Genomic DNA, 24,527 nt, shown 5'->3' on the forward strand with positions numbered 1-24,527 from the left:
AAGTACCTTTCTCGACGGTATTTCATATCCGGGGTTTAATGCGTGTACAAAAGCTTTAAAACCTTCATTTTCTACCACATTGAAGGGCTGAAAGTCTTTCGTTACCATTTTTAGTAAATACTTGTCAATCGTATCTTTTTCTGACGATTTCAACTTTTTTGGAATATACGACGACATAGTTTGTTGCGATGTATGTGGTCGCACCCTTGACCCTTGGTTAGTTTCATTCCGCATGCAAGATGATGAAGTAGAGGGAACCGTTACGGGGTTAGACATGCTGTTAGTGTTAATTTCGCCGCAAGTAATGTTAGTGTTAGTATCAGCATTACCTTGAACAATATTCTGGGTAGATTGGGTAGATTGACCCGTACCCGTCGTACCCGTACCCGTACCCGTACTCGTACCCGTAACTCCAACAGCAACATCAGCTCTAGATCCAGATCTAGACAAGAAGGCAGCTTCTTCCACACAAAATTGTCCGTACACACCAATATGCTTTTGTTTTAAATGCAACTTTAAGTTCGTAATCGTACTTTTGTATGAAAGAATGTTTTTACAGTATTTACACTCCGCTTTTTTCGTGTCTCTATCACTCACTTCAAAATGGTCCCAAATTAGGGAAATTTTTGCCCTGTTTCTTGGAACAGGCGGCATTTTAAAACTAATTCTTATTACGTAGGTATATACAAAGGTCCTTATTAACTAAATATTAACACTTTAAACTAAATAATATAAACACTAAGCACACTGATTTATTCACATTTAACTCTAAAGCCGAGCAATTATACTTATTTACTTATACAATAATTCACGCGCGACGATATTGCAAAACGAACGACAACCTGCATGAACACAATCAATATAGGTTATGTTATGATTACAATATAACACTTTAAGACAACAGTCAACGACAACAATGCATGCAGGTCACGTTCCGGTCATTGAAAATATATTTATAATGAAAAAAAGCACGAATCAAAATAGACTCTAACACAATTACACAGAGATCATAATTCATTATACTCATTTCAATATTGGATTTGTTGGCTAATCCAGAGACATCTTTTGACGCTTTTAGTAACTAATTAGACTTGTGAGAGTTGAGACACTATAATTTGATCGTGTTTGCCAGTCGCTAGATAGATTCAGTCATTTAGTAGTACGTGAGACCGCCGTAAGATGGCATTGTCACGTTTTTTTTTTTTACGGAAAATAATTATATTTATAACAGTCTTTCTTTTATTTTAATAATGATTATGAAATTATAAAAATATAATGTAATATATTTGTTGTTGTGTGTTATAACTGCCACCTCTAACTATACAGTACTTCAGTACTACACAGGTTTAATTAAAATAATATATGTTCTTACCACTCCTGCCAACCTTTAACTTCAGAGAAGCTAAAGCCTTAGCGCAGTTTCGTTCGTCACGGAAACCTTTTGTCTTGAATCGGGGATCCAAAATTATGGCTTCCGCGTAGCACTCGCTAAGCTCTATTGTTGCGAACCTCCGTTCCAAGTCCCTCTCCAACTCTTTAATGAGGGACTGGACTTCTGGTAGATCAGACTGACGGCTCCGTAAGCTGCTCAACATGATTCTTACTAGTGGAATTACTTTCGTCAGTGTGACATTCTTTTCTGCGCTTAGTTCGGTGGTCACGTCGTAAAACAGCTTTAAAATTGGTATGGCCGATTCGACTACACACCAATCATATTCGGTTAGCGCTAAATCGCTGCGTGTTAGCGCTACCGTGGTGATAACTGCGTCTTTTACTATGAGCATTCTTTGAAGCATGTCTTAGGTGGAATTCCACCGGGTCACCACGTCTTGCTTCAGTTTCAGCTGTGGGAGATTTTGCTGTTTTTGTGTCTCTACCAATTTATGCTGGGCCTGAGAGCTACGTTTAAAATACTCCACTATTTGTTTGCATTTCACCACCGTGCCTGAGATGTTCTGAAGCGCTCCTGGGTGAAATAGAATTAACATACTTAAGTATTTATATATGTATATGCAGAACAAAAATAAAAATACCTACAATACTTAAAAGAAATGATGTAAGTACTTAAGTAGGTAAGTATGGTTACAGAGTGGAATGAGGATCAGTCACGATTTTTGTTAACTATGTAGATCGATGGCAGTAAAATGACCATGACTTATGGTGAAAGAAATATCCAAATCGGACAAGAAATGACGAAGATACAGCGATTTAACTGTAGCAGTTCAAAAAACGCTTGCCAGTACCAGCCGCGACCGCGTGACGTCATAGGAGACTGAATCCGTGCGAGATTTTCGACCTTACGTACTGTGAATGCGAACGCGCGCGGAATCGCGGATTCAGTCATAAATCCGGATAAAATTATAAATAACTTTTTTAGCAAACTCGGCATTATAAAACTTTTACAAACCTTGCACACATAAATTAATAGTGTGGGCAAAACATGGAATATGTCTGCAATCCGTCAGCCTAATGGCAGCTGAAATATTTGCAGCGTTATCGCTAGCAATAGCTGTGGTCTTATAATTTAGACTCCATTCTGCCATGATGGTTTTAAGAAACTCAGCCAGGTTTGTGCTGGTGTGGCGATCATTATATTCTATGCATCCAATCATACTGGATGTTAACACAGTGTTTTGATCACTGGTCAATATATAATGTGCAGTTATTGCGATATAACTGACATTATTAATTGAAGTCCATCCATCCGTTGATAGACAAACGGCCTTAGCTGCTTCCAATTTCATTTTCGTTGCTTCCAAACACCTAAAATAGAGATAATAATGTAATACAATAATGTAATACAAATATTAGGTACTTAAATATTAAATTTACAACAACGCAATGTCGCCGGTGGCGGTGGCGGCGGTGGCGGCAGCGGCGGCGCGGTGGCGGCGGCCGCGCCTGACCCAATACCTCGGTGCACTGTGCTTACATAGGATACTTAGATAGTCTAGGTACTTACCTCGTGTATAATTTTGAGAGCATCCCTTCCGACAATGTTTTGCGTGTCGGTAGGCTGTAGCCAGAGAGAGGGCGCCACCGTCGCTCAATACAGACCAGTTACAGAGATTGAATTTTTAAAACTTAATTAAAAATAGAAATACAAAAAAATGGTGATTAAAAAGGTCACCAACATTTTCATGTAGTCATAATACATCGACCAAAGTGTTATCAAAGTGATTTAACTACTAATAATAAAAAACAAAAGATCACAACAATTCAAAGCAAAACTGTTTACAATGAAGAAAAATAGTGCTTAATAAAGTTATCAGGGCAAACAGGCTCATAACTAAGTGTCTGTGTCAGTGATATTAAGTGATTTTAGTGAAATAATTGTTATTTACTAACAATCTATTTACTTGTGTAATATCCACCTGTCCAAAGTTCACCAACGGCTAATTTGCACCAAATACATGCAAAACTAGAATAAGATCAATTATTTCAACAACAAATCTTAAGCAACTGTAGTCTAGTCGGATAAGACTCTGGACTCTGTAGCACTATCTCGCCGAGAGCGGGTTCGATTCCACCGCAGTGCATATAATCTTTTGTAATTTATTTCCTCATACTGTGATTTATGGTAAAAAGATACTAAAGATAAAATATAAAACATGAGTTTCTTAGATACCATCACGTTTCGTAGACGGCCGCGAACACAATCAGAAACACAAATGACGGAAGATGAAGCTAATAGCACAAAAAACGCACTAGATGGCACTTCAAACAGTATGCCATCCTTCTCTGAGGACGAAGACGAGGTGGTTAAAGATCTTAAGTCTCAGATCGAACATCTTCAAATTGAATTAAAAGCCGCACACGACGAAATCGGTAATCTTAGTCTAGAAAATGCGGAACTTAAAAATAGCATCAAGGTAATACAAAAAGAAAACGATATGTACAAAAAAGTCACAAATAGTTTGAAAAATGACTTAGCCACTCCTAAAAAAAAGAAAGAAAACATTTCGGCTATGTTGACAAAGACTCCTAGAATTATAACTGAAAAATACGTAGACAATAAAATTGATACGACTAAGGAATCTACAAAACAAAAAACACAAGTAAAACCAAATCATAATAATGACACAAGCAAGCTACACAGACTTACGACACCAAAGGCAAGAGATAGTAACAGAAACTCTTCCACGATGACAAACCAACCTAGGACACAAAACAAGTTACTCATTGTCAGTAGCAATAAAACCAATAACATTTTAGAGATAACTAGAACTACATTTCATAGCGACTACAACTCATGTCATGATTTGACACCAAATGTTGGAATAAAGCAACTTCTTTGGGGAATTGAAGCAAAACTGAAGAACTTCACGAAAGATGATTTCTGTGTGATTTTAATCGGAGAGAGTGACTTTAAAACGACGAATAACTACTTCGATTTAGTTTTTTATTTATTTATTTATTTATTTATTTAATAACTTAAAACCTATCATTACAGCTACTCCAATGCGATAGGCAAGCAAACAGTTTTTAGTTAAAGTTGTGTACATACGAGAAATTCTGCAGCCATTACATCACACAAACATTTTAATATGCCTTCCTACATTTAAATGCCATGACCACACCTCAATGTTCAACTGGCGAGTAGAAACGTTTAATAACTTAATTTATCTGGATGCTCTGACACATGAGCACATATTTGTACTTGACTCAAATGCTAACTTAACTTATGACTATAACATGTTTTCAAGGGGTCAAGGTCAATTAAATGACAAAGGAATGCAAACCGTATTTTATGACATATATAAATCAATCAATTTTGTTATTAAAAAATACAGAGAATGCCCATGTAATCATATTACTAACAAACAAAGTGTCACAAATTCATGTAATACTAATAATTCATCTGACTTTTTTCGTGTATTTAAATCAATATGTGTTATGCATCAAAATATTAATGGACTTATAACTAAATCAGACTTGCTAGTTGTGAATTTGGAAGAACTATCTATTAATAATACAAATGTAGACGTCTTGTGTATTACAGAACATAATATGATGGCCTCTGATGTCAGTCAATTGTCCATACCAAACTATACACTGGCTACACATTTCTGTAGAGATGATCGAAACGGGGGATCCTGCATCTTGGTAAAAAACAGCTTAAAGTCTAAACCTATCTTGGAAATTTTGAAACTGAACAGCCCAAATCGTTTTGAGTGTTGTGCTTTGGAGCTAATTGATCATAAAATTATTATAATTTGCATTTACAGAATACCAAAATACACTAAGGAGGCCTTCAATCTATTCTTTGAAAAACTGGAGGTAATCCTATCTAAATACTGTTTAGGAAAAAAATATATAATCTGTGGAGACTTCAACATTGACATCCTAAAAAATAATGAACAAAGACATTTGAAAATTTACTCCTAAGCTATAACTTCAAACTTAAAATTCGTCAACCCACACGACTTAGTAGTGGTACCTGCATTGACAACATTACATATAATATAAAGGGTGGCACAGCTGAAGTCATAGATTTCGCGCTGTCTGATCATACTGCACAGTTAGGTACATGCCCAGTTAAAAAAAGTTGCAGTCTACCATTCTGGTATACATATAGGCGAGACTACTCTCTTGAAAATCTACAGAAATTCAAGGAATGTTTAGACAATCTTAGTTTTAATGATGTATATGAAGAAAAAGATGCTGATAAAGCATTTGACATTTATTTTAATACTTTTAAACTCTTTTATGACTTGTGTTTCCCACTTAGAAGAATAAAAATGTACACTTCAAAAAAAAATTAAATGGGTTTCGAAAGGTATTAGAGCTTGTAGTAAGCGGAAGCGAGAACTTTTGTGGGCGTATAGACGTGCTCCCAACTCTAATAACAAAAAAAAGCTTAAATTGTATTCAAAAAGACTCAAATTAATAATTGCACTCACTCAGAAACACCAGAACGATCATACAATCAAAAACTCTACCAATAAATAAAAAACCACATGGAAAATTATAAATAAGTCGAAAGAAAATTTTCCTCCGGAACCAATATACCAATTAAAAGTCAACGGCAAAATATTTAAAAAACCATCTGACATCGCTGAAAATTTTAATAATTATTTTGTTAATGTAGTTACATCTCATTCGAATCCGGAAAAAGATGAAGATAATAATTTTAATAGTGACCGACAATATGAATTTAATAATTTATTGACAACTAAAAGCTATAATTCACTGTTCATGAAACCGACTACCGCACATGACATATATCTAATAATAAAATCATTGAAAAACACAAACAGCACTGGATACGATGATATATCAACCAAAGTTGTCAAATATGTTGCAGCAACAACTGCCCCGGTGCTGAGTTATCTGGTCAATCTTAGTATAGAAACGGGAGTCTACCCCAAGAAACTTAAAAAGACTATCGTAACACCAATTTTTAAGAAAGATGATAGAGAAATCATGGATTTCTATCGTCCTATAGCACTGATTCCAATTTACTCAAAGATATATGAAAAATGCATCTATGATAATCTTTATTCATTCTTAGAAAATTTCGATATCTTGGCGAAAGAACAACATGGATTCAGAAAAAAATCCACGATTAATGTTGCTATATATAATTTTATAAAAAAAATAATAACAAACATTGACACAAAACAATCTGTATCAGCACTATATATGGATCTATCAAAAGCATTTGACTTTGTGAATCATAAGGTACTTCTGAATAAATTGGAAAAATATGGCATTAGAGGTAAGATTTTGTCACTCATCAATTCCTACCTTACTGATAGAGCTCAACTAACCCAGATCAAAAAAATATGTAGTAAAACAAAAACAGAAAAAGTTTTTTTATCTAGCGAAAAGGCAGTTAAAAATGGTGTTCCACAGGGAAGCGTGTTAGGTCCTCTGCTGTTTCTTATTTATATTAATGATCTTCCTAATATAACAAAACATTCAATGATACTATTTGCCGATGACAGTACGATTGTTTTTACTAAAATTAATGAGAATGATTATAACCTTGACATTAACTGTACACCAGAGGAAAAGTGTGTTAAGTCCATTTTTTTTTTAAATGACTTAAATGCATTTCCTTGACCAGAATATTTTCGTTCACCAAATGGTAAAACATGTTATGTCCTATGTAATACCACAAAAAATATCTTGAATATTATAATGTACTAAGTCCCTGTCTAGGCCGGGGCATATCCAATTAAGTCATACTTAAAACATTATGCCACAATGTATTCTATTTTTTCAGACGATTTTTGTATTAAGTCCCACTTAATACAGTTTTCTTCTAAGTATTTTTTTGAAATGGCAACATCACAATGAGAAATTGCGCGCTTTTCTATCAATCAGTGTCAAATGTCAATGTCAAGTCCATGTCATTTCGGCGGTCCGATCATAAATTCGCGCGTCGATTATTAGTTCGTTTAAGAAGATTTAATGTGCAATTTGTTAAATAACATGTGAAAATGAATACATTTATGCGTGGAAAGAAGTTGGTTGATGTAAGTATGGCCAGACGTAAAGAAATACGAAATAAAACAGTGTACTGTGAAGATTAGTGATGGGTTGATATATGTAGGTACCTAATAGTTGATTTTCATCTTATTTCAGCTTGCTTTATCTAACAATGTTTCAAGCAATGGCCGAAGAGGAGCCTTGGAAAACGTCTTACCTACCGGTGACCCGTTGAGCTTGTCAGATATTGTCATAAATATGGAGGTTAAGCAGGTGAGATTCTGTTCTGTTTATGTTAGTAATTGCATGGTAATGTTTATCGTATCAGATGAGTATCATATAATTTATACAATTGATCTTTTCAGGTTGATCCAGCGAATAACTATTTGCAGACATCACCAAATTCTAGCCCCAGTATTTTGGCTGAACAAAATGTAACTTTGACTGATCAGTATTTTGCATCTACTGATACTGTAGAAGTGACACGAAGTGAACCAAACTGCTGTGATGATTCTAGTGATGGTTCTCGTAGTTATTATTCGGACTCTGACAAAGATCCAATCTTTGTAGTGCCCGAGTCAGAAGAAGATTCAAGTGAAGAAGAAAACTACAATTTATCTGACTCGGGAAATAATAATACAACACCTGTTACACCGAAAAAGTCTCGGAAACGAAAGAGAAATGAAGCTGAATGGAAGTGTAATCAGCGCAAGATTAAACGATGTGCAGGAAAAACTTATATTTCCAAAAATAATAAAGAAGTACCAGCCAAAACCTTAAAATCTCCATGTTCGCTAAAATGCAAAAAAAAATGTTCTCTAAAAATATCTGTAGAGAAGAGGAAAGAAATTTTGGAAAATTTCTATAGAGAAGACTTTGACAATAATATGAAAAGGCTTTTTGTTGCCAATAGAGTGCGGAAGGTTGATTTACAAAGAAGACGTCCCCGTACTGGGGCAAGAAGAAACAGACGTAACTTCACTTTGCAATACACATTTCATGTTGAAGACAAGGAGATTCCTGTGTGTAAAACTTTTTTTTTAAATACGCTATGTATTTCACAAAGTTTTGTAGATGTTGCTCTGATGAAAAAGGTAGAGGGAGGTGGTGTGAGCAGTGACCAAAGAGGTAAACATACTCCTAGCAATAAGCTTGATGACTGTGTACGAAACACTATAAGAAAACATATAGAATCATTCCCTTCTACTGAAAGTCACTATAGCAGAGAACGCACTAACCGTAAATATCTTGGAAATGATTTAAACATTAAAAAGATGTACTCATTATATTTAGAATACTGCAAGCAACTAAAAATTCCTAAAGAAAATGTTGCAAAAGACTGGCTGTATTATGATATATTTAACAAGGAATATAATCTTTCATTTAAGGGTCAGCAATAGGCAATCGAGGGTTGGCATTGTCATAGAATTATGTAGTAAATGATGCTCTACAGCCTTGAAAAAAATCACACAGGTAGCCGAAGAGTCTAGCTAGGTGCTGAATCATTCGAATTTAAGTAAATGCTTATGGATAACTGTAAATTAATTTCGAAAAACCAGTAAATCACACTCCCGTATTGTAACAACTGTGTCGTAATTATCAAGAATTTTCATATGATTCTTATCAAATTATAAAGATAAATGCTTGGACTAGGCGCTAAATACCTTGTTTTTTAATAAACACACACCTATTTTGTGTAAATTAATCCCAAACTTGAGCAATTTTTTTCCCTCAAATCTTCATACAAATATCTATGGCGGCTTTCTGTGTTATAAAATCATAAACACAAGCGACGTTTGATTCAGTCGGCCGGTGGCCTCCAAAGAAGGGTCACGTCGGTTTAGGCGGCACTGACAGCTCGCGATCTAATTGTGTACAGACACAAAATCACTGCACATTGGTTGTCATTGCACTTTTTCAACTTTTATGACACCAACATAATTTGATTTGAAATTGAGGAAGCATAATTCTTATACTATATTCAATAAATTAAATGATAATGTTCTTTATTAGTTAAGTCCATGGTACTTCTTGATTTAATTATAATTATTAATGCCTAACTAAAACTCACTAATATAAAATTAAACTAAAAAGACGATGCTGGCCAGATCGCTGCCACTGTCGGGTAGGGTACCCAAGACGCTGGCCGCGTTACCCCGCTATATAGCGATGCTTAGCCTTTGTGATAGGTAAGTGCCAGCCCTAGGGTCCCTTGAGACTTCTATTAGTCTGCTGCTGATGTCTTTAAAAAGCTGACGTGCCTCCGGTCCCCACGGCCCTGGGATGAGGAGCAGGAATATAGTGAATGGATCTAAGTGATGACAATACGTAGGAAGATTAGGTTAGGATTCAAAAACACAGTCTCATGGTGCTGGTTGAGGCATGGTCTCGTGAGGATCTGATGAGGGCACGGAGTAACACGGAGGTGACTGATTTTTATTTCAAAGATTTAATAGCTAAAAGCATCGAGTTTGGGCGCGGTGGTAGCTCAGTCGGGTAAGCGCCCGCTTCTCACGCAAGAAATGCGGGTTCGAATCATGGCGCTGACATGTACCAATGAGTTCTTTTAACTTAAGTACAATGTATACCATCGCTCTAACGGTGAAGGAAAACATCGTGAGGAAACCTGCATATCTAGATTTAGCACATCTAGATATGTGAACCCACCAACCCGCAGTGGACCAGCGTGGTGGGAAATGGTTCAAGCTTAGGAAGGCAGTTTAGACCTTGGGGATATGCACAAAGGTTCCACTCGAGAGAGCCAGGTGCAGGTACTTACACCCCCACAGAGAATAGAATAGAATCGAGTTTGGGCTATTAAGTATGTTTTTCAAAGAGAGAGAGAAAGATATTTTAGGTTTCCTCTGGATTAGTTAGATTTACTGGGTTTACTAAATTCATTCGTAACGTAAAATTGACAATGACGGAATATCTTCTATAGACAGTAGCCACTAATAAAAACAACGATATATGGCGTGATTTGCAAAAGTACCTATCTAGTCAACCTGCCACGGGGTGACTTCGGTGGGTAACTCAGAATAATACTAATTATATATGTTATTGCATCAATAATAAAAAAATCAAGAAAATATTCAAAGTTTCCATCCTCGCTTTACACGCACACAAATCACAAACTCATGCCTTGTTCTAGGAGCAGGGTCTACCCTGGTGTATTTCCATGACCACTTTTCATTAGCGTCCCACCGGTTTCGATGCTCAGCGGAATAGCACCATTAACCATTATTATTCTGAGATATCATCACTTCTTATTCTGAGTTACCCAACATAAAATCACGCCATCTATTGAAATCATTTTTTAAATTAGGATTTGTCTATGGTGTGGTCCCCAAATTTAAGGGTAAAAGCCATTAATTATATTTTAACCTTTTTTTATACCTATTATATTAAAAGACCTATTCAACGATACCCTACCTACACCATCAAAATAACCGGAAAAAATATCAGCCCCAATTTACTTGTATGGGAGAGGGAGTACCCCAATTTTTTTTGGGTACTCCTCATATCTATGCGAAATATCAGCTTGATAACTTTACCCGTTTCTGAGAAAAAGGGCAGTGACAGACAGTCAGTCAGACAGACGGACAACAAAGAGATCTTATAACGGTTGCTTTTTTCTTTTGAGGTACGAAACTCTAAAAATATGAAAAAATATTATTCTGCCACCAAAAAATATACTTACAAACATACATACATACAATCAAAAAACATTACTCTCCTCCTTCGGCAGTCGGGTTAAAACAAGTGAGACTGATTCTGAACTTTTGTTCTACGAGTTTTAAAAATTAACCAAAAAAAACCTTTATCATAGAAACTTTGTTGACACGTGACTTTTTACCATGGAAAACGAATTTTTTTTTTCGCGTTTTTGCAAAACTCGTAGAACTAAAGTTGTTCAGAATGACCCCTTGAGTCATCCCCTTTCGGCTTAGTATACCCTTAGTATAACTTAATTATTATCTACACTTTAATACCTGTAGTTACCTTTCTACAAGTAAATACCACATTTATTTAGAAATCTAATCGGGTTCCGAGTATGGAGAAAAGTGGCACCCCTATTAATTTCTACTCTTTCCTGGTGCTTACCAGTGTAATTAAAAATTAAACTTCACTACTTGAAAATAATTGTCAATAAAGTTGGCGAGTAAAAGTTTATCGACCCACTGTGCAAACTTACATGTGTGCGTGTCACTGCGTGTGCTGTGTGAAGAGCATTGAAAACCCAAAATTGGCGCGGCACGTCACCCTGTACGGGCCCTTAAGCAACCAGCGAATGATACGTGTGACACATGTGATGAATTTAAGATATCAATTCAACAGAGTGTCTCCTCTGAAAGGGACCTTATTCAAATTGATTATGATAGACACTTGATAGAAAGCCAGCGAAGGTATGATCTAAAATCAGCTGATAAACTATTGTCAAGACAAGATAAGACTAAAAAGGTTGTAATGATAGATTTACAAAAATGCCTACCCACACCATATCTAACCAACTCCCAGATATTTTACTTAAGAAAATTATGGACTCTGAACCTAACCATTTTTGATGCTTCAACTAAAGAGACATATTGTATAATGTGGGATGAGACTACTGGTGCCAGAGGTGGTTGTGAAATTGCATCCTGTTTATATAAGTGGGCTAGAGAAAACTTACTAACTAATGATAAGATAGAAGAACTTACAATATGGTCAGACAACTGTGGAGGCCAAAATAGAAACTACATAATGATTTCATTCTATTTTTGGTTACTCAAACAATGATGTTGATTCTGAAGGCAGAAATTCTAATTTTAACGCTGTCAAACTAAAAAAATTGCTAGCATAAAATTACATTTACGGAAACAATCATAGAGTCGAATTTTAAACAAAGAAATTAAGGTTTTGACATCGCTAAATTTAAAATTTCTGCCTTCAGAATCGATATCAATGCCCCACTTTAAAAATTATAAACCACAAGTTTCTTCTGAAGGGACACACACATAATTATGGAGGTGGACGTCCAACACTCGGTCATAGAGAGAGCTAAGAAAAAGATAAACAACACTAATAAAGGTATAATGATACCATGGGATTGGCAACAATTTATTAGAAATTGTTCATCACCTAATAATCCCATTGAAGTTTACAATATGGAATTGGAAGACTTTTTAAATTTTAAAACACTTTTCTCGGGTAATGCAGCTCCCCTTGTTATCAGAAAGAAAAATTGCACTAATGATAACATTCTTATCTCTGAAATGGTACACATTCAAGTAAGAGCTACAGATATAGGTACCCTATTTTATAAAATTTTTAGATTTCAGTGAAGCTGATTTTAATAGAGCTGAATTCACAAGACACACCAGACGCGGCATTAACTGGCCAGAAGAGATACCGGTATGCAACAGCACTATCAGGAGAATTTACACTGCTAAGTTTAAGGACTTACAAGTGGCTTTAAAGTGGGTACCAAGTTGTTTCCATTCTTTTTATAAAAACATACCGCATGGATCTGAAATTGAAGAGTATCCTGAAGAAAATGTGGATTAGCTTGTAAGTTTTCTTTTTAAATAAAAATGTGCTAAAAATATATTTCTAATTTTATTTTAGAACAGTAATATTTCGGTGAATGCAATTTTTACTATAGGTTAAGTCCATTGCTTTTAGTAGGTTTGTATTAAAAATTAGGGTAAAGGTGTGTTAAGTCCTCCCCTGCCTCATGTAGCTATTTTATCGAAATTAGCTTAATATATTTAATTTCACCCTTTAATACCATTATCAAAACAGTTTCAAACAATTTAATAAGTTTGAAGAATTTTTAATAAAATAAAATAATTCATATTTTTTTTCTTTATTCCACTCTCCTGTAAGAACAATGCTGAGTGACTTAATATACTTTCTTCCTGGGGTACAGATTATAATACTCTTGACAACGTTGTTGGCTGGTTGACCGCTAATAATCTTAAATTAAATGTTAGTAAAACTAAATTAATGGACTTTTATAATAATGACATAACTAATTTGAACATAAATATTTTAGGACATACAATTAATGAAACGGACGAAACAAAATTTTTAGGCTTAATTATTGACAAAAAACTTACATGGAAAAGCCACGTAGATACTGTATGCAAAAAGCTGAGTCAGTACTCTTATGCTCTCTATCAATTATCAAAAACTGTAAGCCAATCCACAGCTCTCATCTCTTACCATGGTTATGTGACCTCAACATTAAGGTATGGGATCATATTCTGGGGAAACTCTACAGACAGAGAAAACGTTTTTAAAGCTCAAAAAAGATGCCTACGCTCCATTTGTAAATTGCGCAAAACGGACAGTTGCAAGGAGTATTACAAAAAATTAAAAATTTTGACATTTCCTTGCCTTTATATATACGAAGTATCGGTTTTTATAAGAAACAATTATAAGGACTTTGACAAAATCAATAACAGGCGTCACAATAACCTATTAAAAGCTATGCCTCGTAAAACAGCCGTGTTTAGCAGGAGTATACTTGGTATGGGACCAAAGATCTTCAATAAATTACCAAAGGCTCTACGTGACATTGAAAACCTATTTCATTTCAAAAGAGAACTAAATAAATTTTTACTTGAAAGGAACTATTATAATCTAAACGAGTTTTTCACAGACAATATCTAATGATAAATTTATGTATGCTGGCAGGTCTGATAATTAGGTACTTTTACTATTATTATTATTTTTTTAATTAATTTAATTGTTTTTGATAATTGGTGTTTTATATAATATTTTGGCATAATTGAAACTATTGAAACCTAACTTAATTAAAAATATAAAACTGTAATTAAAATATTAATTCTTAATTTATAATTAATTTGTGTAAAATTTATAAAATTATGACTATGACGCCTCCTCTCTATTTGTACGCCTCATGGCAAAGCATGGCATGTCCTAACCTATACATAAGATGAATGTAACTAACCTGTGTTTATGCAAATAAATATATCTTGAATCTTGAATCTTGAACAACATCGATAAGATTTTTTTAAATTCTTTATCCTCCACCATACGGAAGGGATAATAACCCTTGGCGATCATAAGCATCAGCTGCTCGTCCAGTTTCTCCGATCTGCGCGGAGGCATCGGCTTTGTGCTTTCAGCAAAGTCCCTTATTGAGGGCTGTGTAGGATTGGGATGTGCAAATAATGTTGGAGGTGGAGCCGCCGCTGATGATGCTGGCATCGATGATCCAACACTTTCCTCCTCAGGGATACGACCTCCCACTATCTCACTGGGCTGCTGTCGTTCAGGCACTAGAGCCACAGTTGGGTGTTTTGTCTTCATGTGCCGTCCGAGGTTCCCAACATTGCCAGTGGGAATTGAAAGTGTATTTGCACAGAACGCACATTTTGCCTTTTTTGGTTCTATCAAGGTGAAGTGGTTCCAAAGAGCACTCCATTTTCTTTGGGATGACATGACCTAGCTTAGTACCTACTAATTGCCTAACTAACTAACTACCTTATAACTACTATTTATATGAGTACTAATTACCTAACTTAATTAAGTACCAAAAAGTATTTATAAAAACAAATACAATAAACTACAAATAAAATATTTAAAATTATCACTAAACTGAGAAAATGACTGAATATCTAAGTAATACGTAATTAAACTAAGAAGGTAATCACTGCTAACCACTCGAAATCGAAAGTACGAAGAAAGTAAAAAGATAAGTAACTACCTAGTTAAACAAACAAATTGCATTCAAGGTCAAAATTCATGGCACGCGCCAAAATTCGTAAACATCCAATTTCAACCTAATTACACTTGACTCATTTTAAATGCTTAGCCATAGTGCACTTTAATTTCTAAATGCTAAATATCAATTCAGATTATTTTTGTAATAAAGACGTGCTCCCGCGCGTTTCGTTTCTGTTATTTGGGATCCGTAGGCAGTGGAGTGGTAGAAGTAAAAATTAAGACGGGGCTCCCCATGCCTATTGCCTAGTAGAACCCAGTAGTAGCATAATGAATTTGTGCCCCTTTTTTATGATCACTTACTAGATAATAGTAAAAAGTATGTTTTAAGATAAATAATAGGAAGATACCTAATTTCAAAAAATGGCATAAGTACCTATATATATTTTTTAGTTTTATAAACTCTATAAAACACATATTTTGTCCCGGCGAAAAATACTCAATTTTCAATATAGTAGGAAGTATAAAATAATTTTAGTAGGAAGAATCATTTTATCATATCGCATAAATTATCTATCTATACTTACGACAGAACCATTATACCGACTCTCACTTGGCCGCTTGGATCTCTTCATCTCTGTCTTGTAAAGTCCTATCGTCTCTTTCGCTCACGACGATTCACGACGACGAAGACTCGACGAGTATTGAGTGAGTGAGATAAGTATACATGATAGAGCAAGAGCGAGTCAATAGGTATTTGCCACGAAGTTCGTCGCGGTATCTCGGTGAAACTCGGATTTCCATTCCCATTTCCTATGTGAGTAAGTGAGCAAGTGATAACAAGATGTATATTTGTTTCAAGTGATTGAAAAGAAAGGTGAGCAATATAGGATGATCGTATTCCATTTTATCTTTCCCTCGCGAGCTACACAAGTCTACTGTCAAAGCAAATAAACGTTGAAAGTTGAATTTCGTTTCGGTTCGGTTTATTCATTTCATCATTTTCATCCGAATAATTTAACTTATTCTTGTTGTGTGCGGTTTCAAAGTCAACATGGACCAGCCGCTGGAAAAAGTGAAACGGCAGTATCCGTCGGTGGCACAAAAATTGCGGCTCTCACAATTGCTGGAAGCAGACGAAGAATTGCGGAACGGAAAATTTACAGCTACTTTCTCAAAAAAGACAGCATCTGAAAGATGGGAGAAGATAGCGTTGGAGCTAAACTCGCTCACTGGAGCAAAAAAGTCGGGCAAAGAATGGCGCACAGTAAGTACAACAGAACTTAGTTTACCAGATTTTATCTTTATGTGCAGGTTTATTTTTCTTCACAATGTTTCTCTTCACTATCCTGTACTCTTTGAAACCATTGCATTTTGTTTTTTCAGACTTGGGGAGATATGAAAACATACACAAAAAAAAAGTATGCGGGACAAAGAAGGTCCATGCAAAGGACTGGTGGAGGGCCCCCTGATATACAGCCGGAGGCGGTAGACCAAATAATATTGTCTACAACAACATTGAGTCAGCATTGTCTGGACATTCAGACAGCCAAGAGTCAAGTGCTAGACTCATAAGTAAGTTTACTCAAATTAAATGGATAAAGATAAAGTATGATATTTTTTAATATAAATAATGCATTTTGGTATTTTGATTTCCAGACTTTCACCATGAACCAACAAATGATAGTGAAAATGTCCAAATTATAGTGATTGAACCACCTGCCACCGACCCACCTGCAATAGAACCCGTACCAGGAACATCTTCAGAAACTACCGAACCACCTGCCACCGACCCACCTGCAATGGAACCCGTACCAGGAACATCTTCAGAAAATACTCAAAGTAAGTATTGCTTAAGAACCGTTATATTTTTTTTTATTTGTAGTGTGAATTGGGCTCTGTAAATTATGTCCTATGTAAAATATAGCTTACATATACAGTGTAACCTTGATAATCCGTACCCAGGCTTATCCGTACTCAGCTGTAATCCAAACTGGGTTTCACTGATGAAAACGACTTGTTCTCACACGAAAAGATGATTTTGGGTAATTTGATGGACAAAACCTTTGTTTGATGAATAAACAGAACCCGCCAGACTAAAATTATCCACTTTGTTAAGTAACTTAAGTCTTAGTACGTAAACCTCAATACATAAAAATATTCTAACAAAGTATATGTTTTTGGTGATATTATGTAATAACTATCCTATTATTTTGCAGGAACTGGGAGACCAAGGCCTAAAAGAACAGTGGCTCAAAGAAGATTAGAAAATAGTTTGCAAGTGGCAGGAACAATGAATGAAACTCTAGAAAGAAAAATTCAAATGAAGAAACAATTTAATGAAGCCTATTTAATAGAAATGCGGCGTCGCACTGATGCGATTATAGAGTTATCTAACAGTATTAAACAATTAAGCAATAACAATAATCATGTGTAACTGATTCTTTAGTTTATGATGATAAGGTTGATTATATTCAAGAGTGTTAATTATATGATGACGACCGAATGGCGTAGTGGTTAGTGACCTGACTACTGAGCCGATGGTCCCGGGTTCGATTCCCGGCTGGGGCAGATATTTGTTTAAACACAGATATTTGTTCTCGGGTCTTGGATGTGCCCGTAAAATGGCAATAGGCCCGCCCCCTATTACATTGGGACTAACATAACACTCTGGCGAAAAGTGGGTGCAGCAATGCACCTCTGCCTACCCCGCAAGGGAGTACATTAGTACAAGGCGTGAGTGCGTGTGTTAATTATATTCAAGATGATTCTGTGATAATATAGTGTGATGATGATGTTGATGTTCCTGTGTTAATTATATTTAAGTTGATTCTGTGATATTTTAGTTAGGTCAAAGATGATATTTATTTTGTTGAGTTACATACGGGGCATTCCACGGGTAGTGGGAAAATGAGATATTTTTTTATTAATCTAATCAAGATTATTTTATTGTTAATTCAATATTAGATATACATATTTACATGTTCTGTTATTTTTTTTTTCTGAAAAAAGCAGGAAAGTATTTTTTTACATACGTTTCATACGTTGTCTTTTTGTTCTGAACATGTGGTACGATTTTTTGGGTCATGTTCATGTCCCACCAGTCACAATTTATTTGGTCTATATTTCTTGCAGAAACAAAGCTTGCTCATAGTTTATAGTTCACGTCTTAATATATTTAATAATTTAATAGCACATTCAAATACATTTTGCTATGTTAAGTATTTGGACTAAAATCTCGTTTGACGGAGCAGAGGTCGGGGCTGAGGTATTTTTGGCTGTCCCACCAGTCACACTCCTTAAACCGTTAATATATCACCAATAAATGTACATGGGTTATTAATTTGGTAATCATTACATTACTTGGTTCATTATCTACTATACAGTATATATTTAATCATATTATTTGATTAAAATAAAAAGTTACAGGTCTAAACAATAGCAATTCTGGAGTAAACAGTCCCACCAGTCACTATGGAATGCCCCATACTGAGTTTAATACTTTTTTCCTTTATTTGTACATTGTTAGGTACCTAACTACTAGTTATTTGTAATTCTTGAGTTATGATGATGACGTTGAAGTTCCTGTGTCAATTATATTTAAGTTGATTCTGTGATAATTTAGTTAGGTTCAAAGATGATAATTATTTTGTTGCATTACATACTGAGTTTAATACTTTTTTTCTTTATTGTACATTGTTAGATATTAGTTATTTGTAATTCTTGAGTTATGATGATGACGTTGAAGTTCCTGTGCCAATTATATTTAAGATGATGATTCTGTGATAATTTGTGTTTTATTAAACTCCTATAAAAACATTAGGGGAGGCCTATGTTCAGCAGTGGATGTCCTATGGCTGAGATGATGATTATTAAACTCCTACGCATCTAGAAGACAGGCTTGAGAGTATGATGCTAATGACTTTTAAGTTCTTTAAATTTAGTAAGTTCTTATATAACATTTCAGATGATTTTGCGATAATTATGTGATTTAGAGGTAAAATAAAAATAAGTATTCATGACTTGTTTTATCAATATAATTTCTTAAAGCAATGGACATCATTTACATACATAAGCAAATAACGGCCGCCTCTGACTACCTCTTCAGGGATTACAATCGTGAGCATAATAGGTAGGTACTATTATGATTGATTATTTGAAATTAGGTTAGTTAGGCATTAAATTATACATAAGTATTCATGATTCTAACAAACAATGAAAACAATAACAACTAAAAAACAGTACAGAATCATTAAAAGTAATTATTTATGATTCTGTTCTGATTTTCCCTTCCTCTTAAAAGCAGCAAATTTCTTTGCCTTTGCTCTCTTTCTGCTCCTGCTGGTGGTGGCGGCATCGGCAGCCCGTCTATGATCCCAAGCTCATCATTGTTGAGATTTGCTAAAAGCGCCTGGTTAATATCATTTCGGGCTATGCACATATTATGCAGCACGGCACAGGCATTAATAATTTTGGTTGCCTTATTTGGCACGTAGTGCAAAACACGGTCTTTTAGCAGACACCTAAATCTTGCTTTAAGGACACCATTACACCGTTCTATGGTGCACCTTGCCGTGGTAAATGCCTCGTTGTAGCGGGACTCAGCAGTGTCCTCTTCAGGGTTGGCTATTGGTGTCATCATCCACGGTCTAAGCGCATATCCACTATCACCTGGAAATAATATTTATATGGTAGAAATTCCTTATTTTATATATACATATTACACTAAGTCATCATACAGTGCTGTCTGTGGTGATGCAGATGCAGGAACATGGATGCTGAATTCACTCAGGAAGTTTAGGGATATCTAATGCTACAATGGATTTGTATCACAACTTACCTATCAAATGATAGTTGGTATGGTTTTAATTATGCAGGTGTTCCATGAATGTTTTGGCATTTGAAGTGTTCCAAATATAGGAGTCATGGGTTGCCCCCGGAAACAGGGCATTAATATTTAAAATTTTTAGGTTGTGGTCGCAAATCTGAAAAAAACATAATTCCTTCATTAAATAGTTGAGTTTCTATATATACACAAGTAACATAATTAATGTAATGTTCATACAATCTAACTGTAAAAGTTTTCATTCTGTTTCCAATCCAACCTATCATGTATTCAAATACAAAGGTTTAAAATTTGCAACTCTCATATTATACATACCAGCTGTGTGTTTATGGAGTGATACAACTTTCTGTTGACATAACTCCTCTCATCATATTGTGTGGCTGCGGGTGGCACAATAGCAACATGTGTGCAATCTATTGCACCAATGACACCAGGAACACCAAACTCTCTATAAAATCTAAAATAAAATTAAGAAAATTGTTAAAAACTTGTAAGTTGAGAGAGTACCTAATTTAATGGAGGAATATAATTGATGGCAACTTACCCTGTCACAGTTTCATTTATTTGTTGTATTGACTCTGGCATATGGATCCATCTATTGAAAATATATGGATGGTTTAATGCATCTACCACCTCTCCAATGCACCTGGATACCGTTGGCTGTGACAGGTTTATAGAGTTACTTTTGGCTATGGGAGTTTGGTAACAACCAGTTGCAAAAAAGTTCAGGGAACACAGCACCTGAAAAAATAAAATAAGTACTTAGGTGAGTAACTATACTTAATATTACTTATGATAAGTTATTAATTAACAACCAGATACAAAAGCTAAGAAGTCAACAAGCATTTAATGTATCCTATAGCGCGTAGTTACGTAGTTGAAAGTAGTCAAATTAGTAAGTACTTATGTACATACCTTAGTTTTGATGTCGATGGAATGTGTGGCTACAAGCGGATCCAAAGCGTTTATGAGGTCAGTCGCTAATGCCTTCGAAAGTCGATATGACTTTTTAAAGTCCGCATCTCCAACGTCCATAGGATCTACTCGCCATGCAGCTCGCCGGCGAGGGGCCGCCACAGCAGCTTCAGCTGCCTCGACAAGCTCCGGGATAAAATTCGCCAAGAATTCATCCATCGTGTGAGAAATATCGAGTCCGTAGTCCGTTTATGCCAAAGATCGTCACAGTTGGAATCAAATCTTAAGTCCGTTATACGTAGCCAAGTCAAATTATTCAATAAAATCATAAAATATCACTGCAGACACCCCAAACAATTCACGCAAAGTGACGTAAAAAACATCAATAGGTTGTCAATTTGTCAGTCTCACAAGGGAGAATGACATCTCGGCTGCTCATGACCACCTGAGACATTTGTGGAAATTTCGGTGCTTTTGCGGGTGAGATTTTGATGTTTCGAGATCACTATAGCTCGACAACTTCGTGCGCGACCCTCCTTGCGGGGTGACAGACGCGGAGGGGACGAGGTACCCAAGACGACAGCGGGTAGCGGGTGAGGTAGCGGGGAAGGACAACGCGTGCACTGCACGTCATTATTATGGCAGTCTCGGCCGAGCAGTCGAGGCGGCCACATGTGTTGTAAAATCTGTCATAATCTGAGTTCGACGCACATGATACCACTGATCCTGAGACCATTAGTCTTAGTAATGAGTGTTGAGGCCAGAACCGCCACAATCCTTGGAATATTTACCTTTTGAATTTTAATAATCATATTATTATTATCTATGATTTGTCAATAAAATAACGTCAAAAACCACAAATCGTAATTTTCGCAAATCGATTAAATCGCATTATAAAACTATGTCGGAGTTCAAGAAGATTTTGAGTTTACCTTGCTTTATAATAAGGTTTACTAAATTCATTCGATTAATCGAAACGTCAAATTGTCACTTGAAATATTGGCAGTTTGGCTGGAATCTGTGGACGGTGCATATTAAAAAATAAAAAGCTAAGGTGGGTAGTCGGTTGAGTAGGGACGGACTGTTAATCTGATTTAAATTATTGAACGGGTCGATTGTGAACCTTCCGCAGCGCAGGGATCACCACGTTTCGCTATCAAAGTTAATCCAACTGTATCAAGTGCATCCTCGTGTATTTTGTAAGATTGATCGATAATTTCGAATAAATCGAGTGTGTACTACCTATCTGTGCCTTTATTTCTGGGGTGTGATGATAAATAGCGATACCAACCTGGCTGATCGAATCATGGACCAACCACTGCTAGCTCGTGCCCACTCCCCGACAACTATATAATCTTCGGGGGTTTTCTCTAGAACCGTGTGCCGAATCTTGGTTTGGCCGAGGTTTGGTAAAATACAAAATCTGCTTACTCCCGAGTAACTGGTAGTGTACTCGTGAGTAAAAAGTTACTCGAGCTTGGTCGAATCCACCCTAAATAATGAAACTAGTTTTTAGAACCTTTTTATTGATCAACATAATTTACTCTTACATTACGTCACAAATAGTGACACGTTATCGCGAGATTTATCCGGGCACACTTTTCTCCGTGTGTACTCGTCTTCTAAAATGTCGTGCTACCTCGCCCCCGCCTCTTCTTTCACCCCGCAAGGAGGGTCGCGCACGAAGTTGTCAAGCTATAGAATAGCATTTTTCAATTTTCTACCGAGATAAACGTCATCTAGGCATCCGAGATGAATCTCGGAACCTCCGGAATTGAGCTCCTGGAGGATACGGCAGTCATCATTGAGGGATGTGTCTGATGTGATTTGATGTCTAAATGCTGTATAGGAAGGGACTTAATACAGAACCCTGAGGTAATCCTTTCCAAACAGTTCTTGGCTCGAAATGTTCCCCTGGGACTCGTAACGTGACTTGGCGGGACATAAGTGGCATATACATTGAATCATCTTATCCGAAATATTCAGCTGATGTAATCTATACCTGAGTATCGAAAGATGAACACTGTCATATGCGGATGATATGTCTAGAAAGACCGCAACAACAGACTCTTTTCTGCTAAACGCTATACGGATATCGGATATGAGGATACTAATACTGTCCATTGTACTATATCCTTTACGAAAACCATACTGGGAGTCTGCAAGTAAACCTTTGTTTTCTACAATCCATTCAAGTCTGTTTTTGATGAGATGTTCCAATAGTTTAGCCAGAACTGATGAAAGAGCAATTGGTCGATAATAATCAGGGTTATCCGGGGGTTTACCGTTTTTAAGTATTGGCATAATGATTTGGGACTTCCATGTGGGAGGTATAAAACCAATGTCGAAGCAGATATTAATAAGATTCAAAAAATATTTTTGGCAATTATCTCCTGCTTGCGTTATAAAGGAATAGGGAAAGCCATCTATTCCTGGGGCCGAGTCATGAACGTGTTGGAGGACTGAAGAAAGCTCAATAAGGGAAAATGGAGTATTAAGTGGGTGGATATGTGTATTTGAACTAGGATTAGTAGTAGTTGAGGGACACTCTTTTTCATTTGGGACATGCGACATTTGCTATGCGATATTTTAGCAAAGGTGATTTATCTATTTGTGGTAAGCATTTTTGCAAATAGGTGGTTTTAATGGGAAAGTGATCACTACCATGTGTTAAGTTTAAACGTTTCCATTGTAACATTGAAGCAATATCAGGGGAGCACACAGTGAGGTCAACGCAGCTTTTAGTCTCACCTGGGCGAGGTAGTCGTGTTGGTGAGCCATCATTTAGAACACACATGTTATACTCGTCAAAGAGGTCAGCTAAAGCAGTCCCAAAAGTGTCACAATGAGGGGAGCCCCACGAAAAATGGTGGCCGTTAAAGTCTCCCAATATGATTAGAGGATGGGGAATGCTTACGAGCAGGTTGCGGATATAGGGGATGATTGAAATTTTTGGGTCAGATATGTATATAGAAATAAAATTTATATTTTTCTCAGGCCAATGATATTTACTTCATCGCCAAAGGTGGGAATGGGGATTAAGGTAATTAAGGTAGATGGGGAACAGTTATTAACTAAAACTGCTGTGCCACCGTGACCATCTAATCTGTCATCCCTATAGGTACTAAAACCATTTATGTCTGTAAACGTATGTATGTAAACAGGGCCGTCGCGAGACTTTGCGGGGCCGGGGGCAAAAGGGGGCGCGGGGCCTGTACATATAATCTCTGCGCGGGTCTGAAGTATATAAAAAGTGCGTTTTCCTGCATTTGTTGGGAAAGGATTTGTTCGTTGATAGAATGAAAGACGTGGCTGTATAGGAAATCAATTTATTGCAAAATAGTTCACAAGAATGGAGCTCTGCGCGCTTTGGCATACGCAAAATTTGAAATTAGCTCATCCATTCTCAAAGAATGAGCTACCTCCCGTTCAATAGAAATCATAGCCAGATCATTAAGCCGGGCCTGGCTCATCGTAGAGCGCAGGTAATTTTTGATAATTTTTAGCTTAGAGAAGCTCCGCTCCCCTGACGCAACAGTCATCGGGATTGTGAGCATTATTCTTAATGCTATTGTTAGATTAGGATATGATTCTCGAATGGGGCCCAAGTACCTCAGTGCACCTAGTGCAGTGGTGACGCTAGATGGCACTACAT

General features: G+C 36.2%; 2 protein-coding genes and 1 long non-coding RNA gene across 3 annotated transcripts; 2 read left to right on the forward strand and 1 right to left on the reverse strand.

The window, feature by feature from the left end:
* The first annotated feature begins 1,324 nt into the window (after positions 1-1,324).
* LOC125489540 lies at positions 1,325-6,328 on the forward strand. The gene is made up of 3 exons (XM_048625570.1): positions 1,325-4,398; positions 4,496-5,025; positions 6,308-6,328. The coding sequence occupies exons 1-3, from the start codon at positions 3,612-3,614 to the stop codon at positions 6,326-6,328; spliced, it is 1,338 nt and encodes a 445-aa protein (XP_048481527.1). The 5' UTR covers positions 1,325-3,611.
* Positions 6,329-14,209: 7,881 nt separating this feature from the next.
* On the forward strand, positions 14,210-17,423 carry LOC125489445. Its single transcript, XR_007267003.1, has 3 exons — positions 14,210-16,686; positions 16,771-16,953; positions 17,331-17,423. It is a non-coding gene; the product is annotated as an uncharacterized LOC125489445 (long non-coding RNA).
* Positions 17,424-19,126: 1,703 nt separating this feature from the next.
* Positions 19,127-21,374, reverse strand: LOC105383706 (putative nuclease HARBI1). Its single transcript, XM_048625340.1, has 5 exons — positions 20,873-21,374; positions 20,502-20,698; positions 20,273-20,414; positions 19,952-20,096; positions 19,127-19,782 (listed from the first exon to the last, which is right to left on the reverse strand). The coding sequence occupies exons 1-4, from the start codon at positions 21,089-21,091 to the stop codon at positions 19,977-19,979; spliced, it is 678 nt and encodes a 225-aa protein (XP_048481297.1). The 5' UTR covers positions 21,092-21,374; the 3' UTR covers positions 19,127-19,782; positions 19,952-19,976.
* Positions 21,375-24,527: the final 3,153 nt, after the last annotated feature.

The sequence above is a fragment of the Plutella xylostella genome, chromosome 14 (genome assembly GCF_932276165.1).
Source record: "Plutella xylostella chromosome 14, ilPluXylo3.1, whole genome shotgun sequence".
NCBI classification, from domain to species: domain Eukaryota; kingdom Metazoa; phylum Arthropoda; class Insecta; order Lepidoptera; family Plutellidae; genus Plutella; species Plutella xylostella.

Coding starts and splice junctions, on each gene's coding strand:
- LOC105383706 (XM_048625340.1), bottom strand. CDS start 21,091: ATGGATGAATTCTTGGCGAATTTTATCCCGGAGCTTGTCGAGGCAGCT. Junction 20,699..20,872: donor CCATCGACATCAAAACTAAG/GTATGTACATAA, acceptor TTATTTTTTCAG/GTGCTGTGTTCCCTGAACTT. Junction 20,415..20,501: donor ATAAATGAAACTGTGACAGG/GTAAGTTGCCAT, acceptor ATTTTATTTTAG/ATTTTATAGAGAGTTTGGTG.
- LOC125489540 (XM_048625570.1), top strand. CDS start 3,612: ATGAGTTTCTTAGATACCATCACGTTTCGTAGACGGCCGCGAACACAA. Junction 4,399..4,495: donor GAATAACTACTTCGATTTAG/TTTTTTATTTAT, acceptor TTTTAGTTAAAG/TTGTGTACATACGAGAAATT. Junction 5,026..6,307: donor ATAATATGATGGCCTCTGAT/GTCAGTCAATTG, acceptor AATATGTTGCAG/CAACAACTGCCCCGGTGCTG.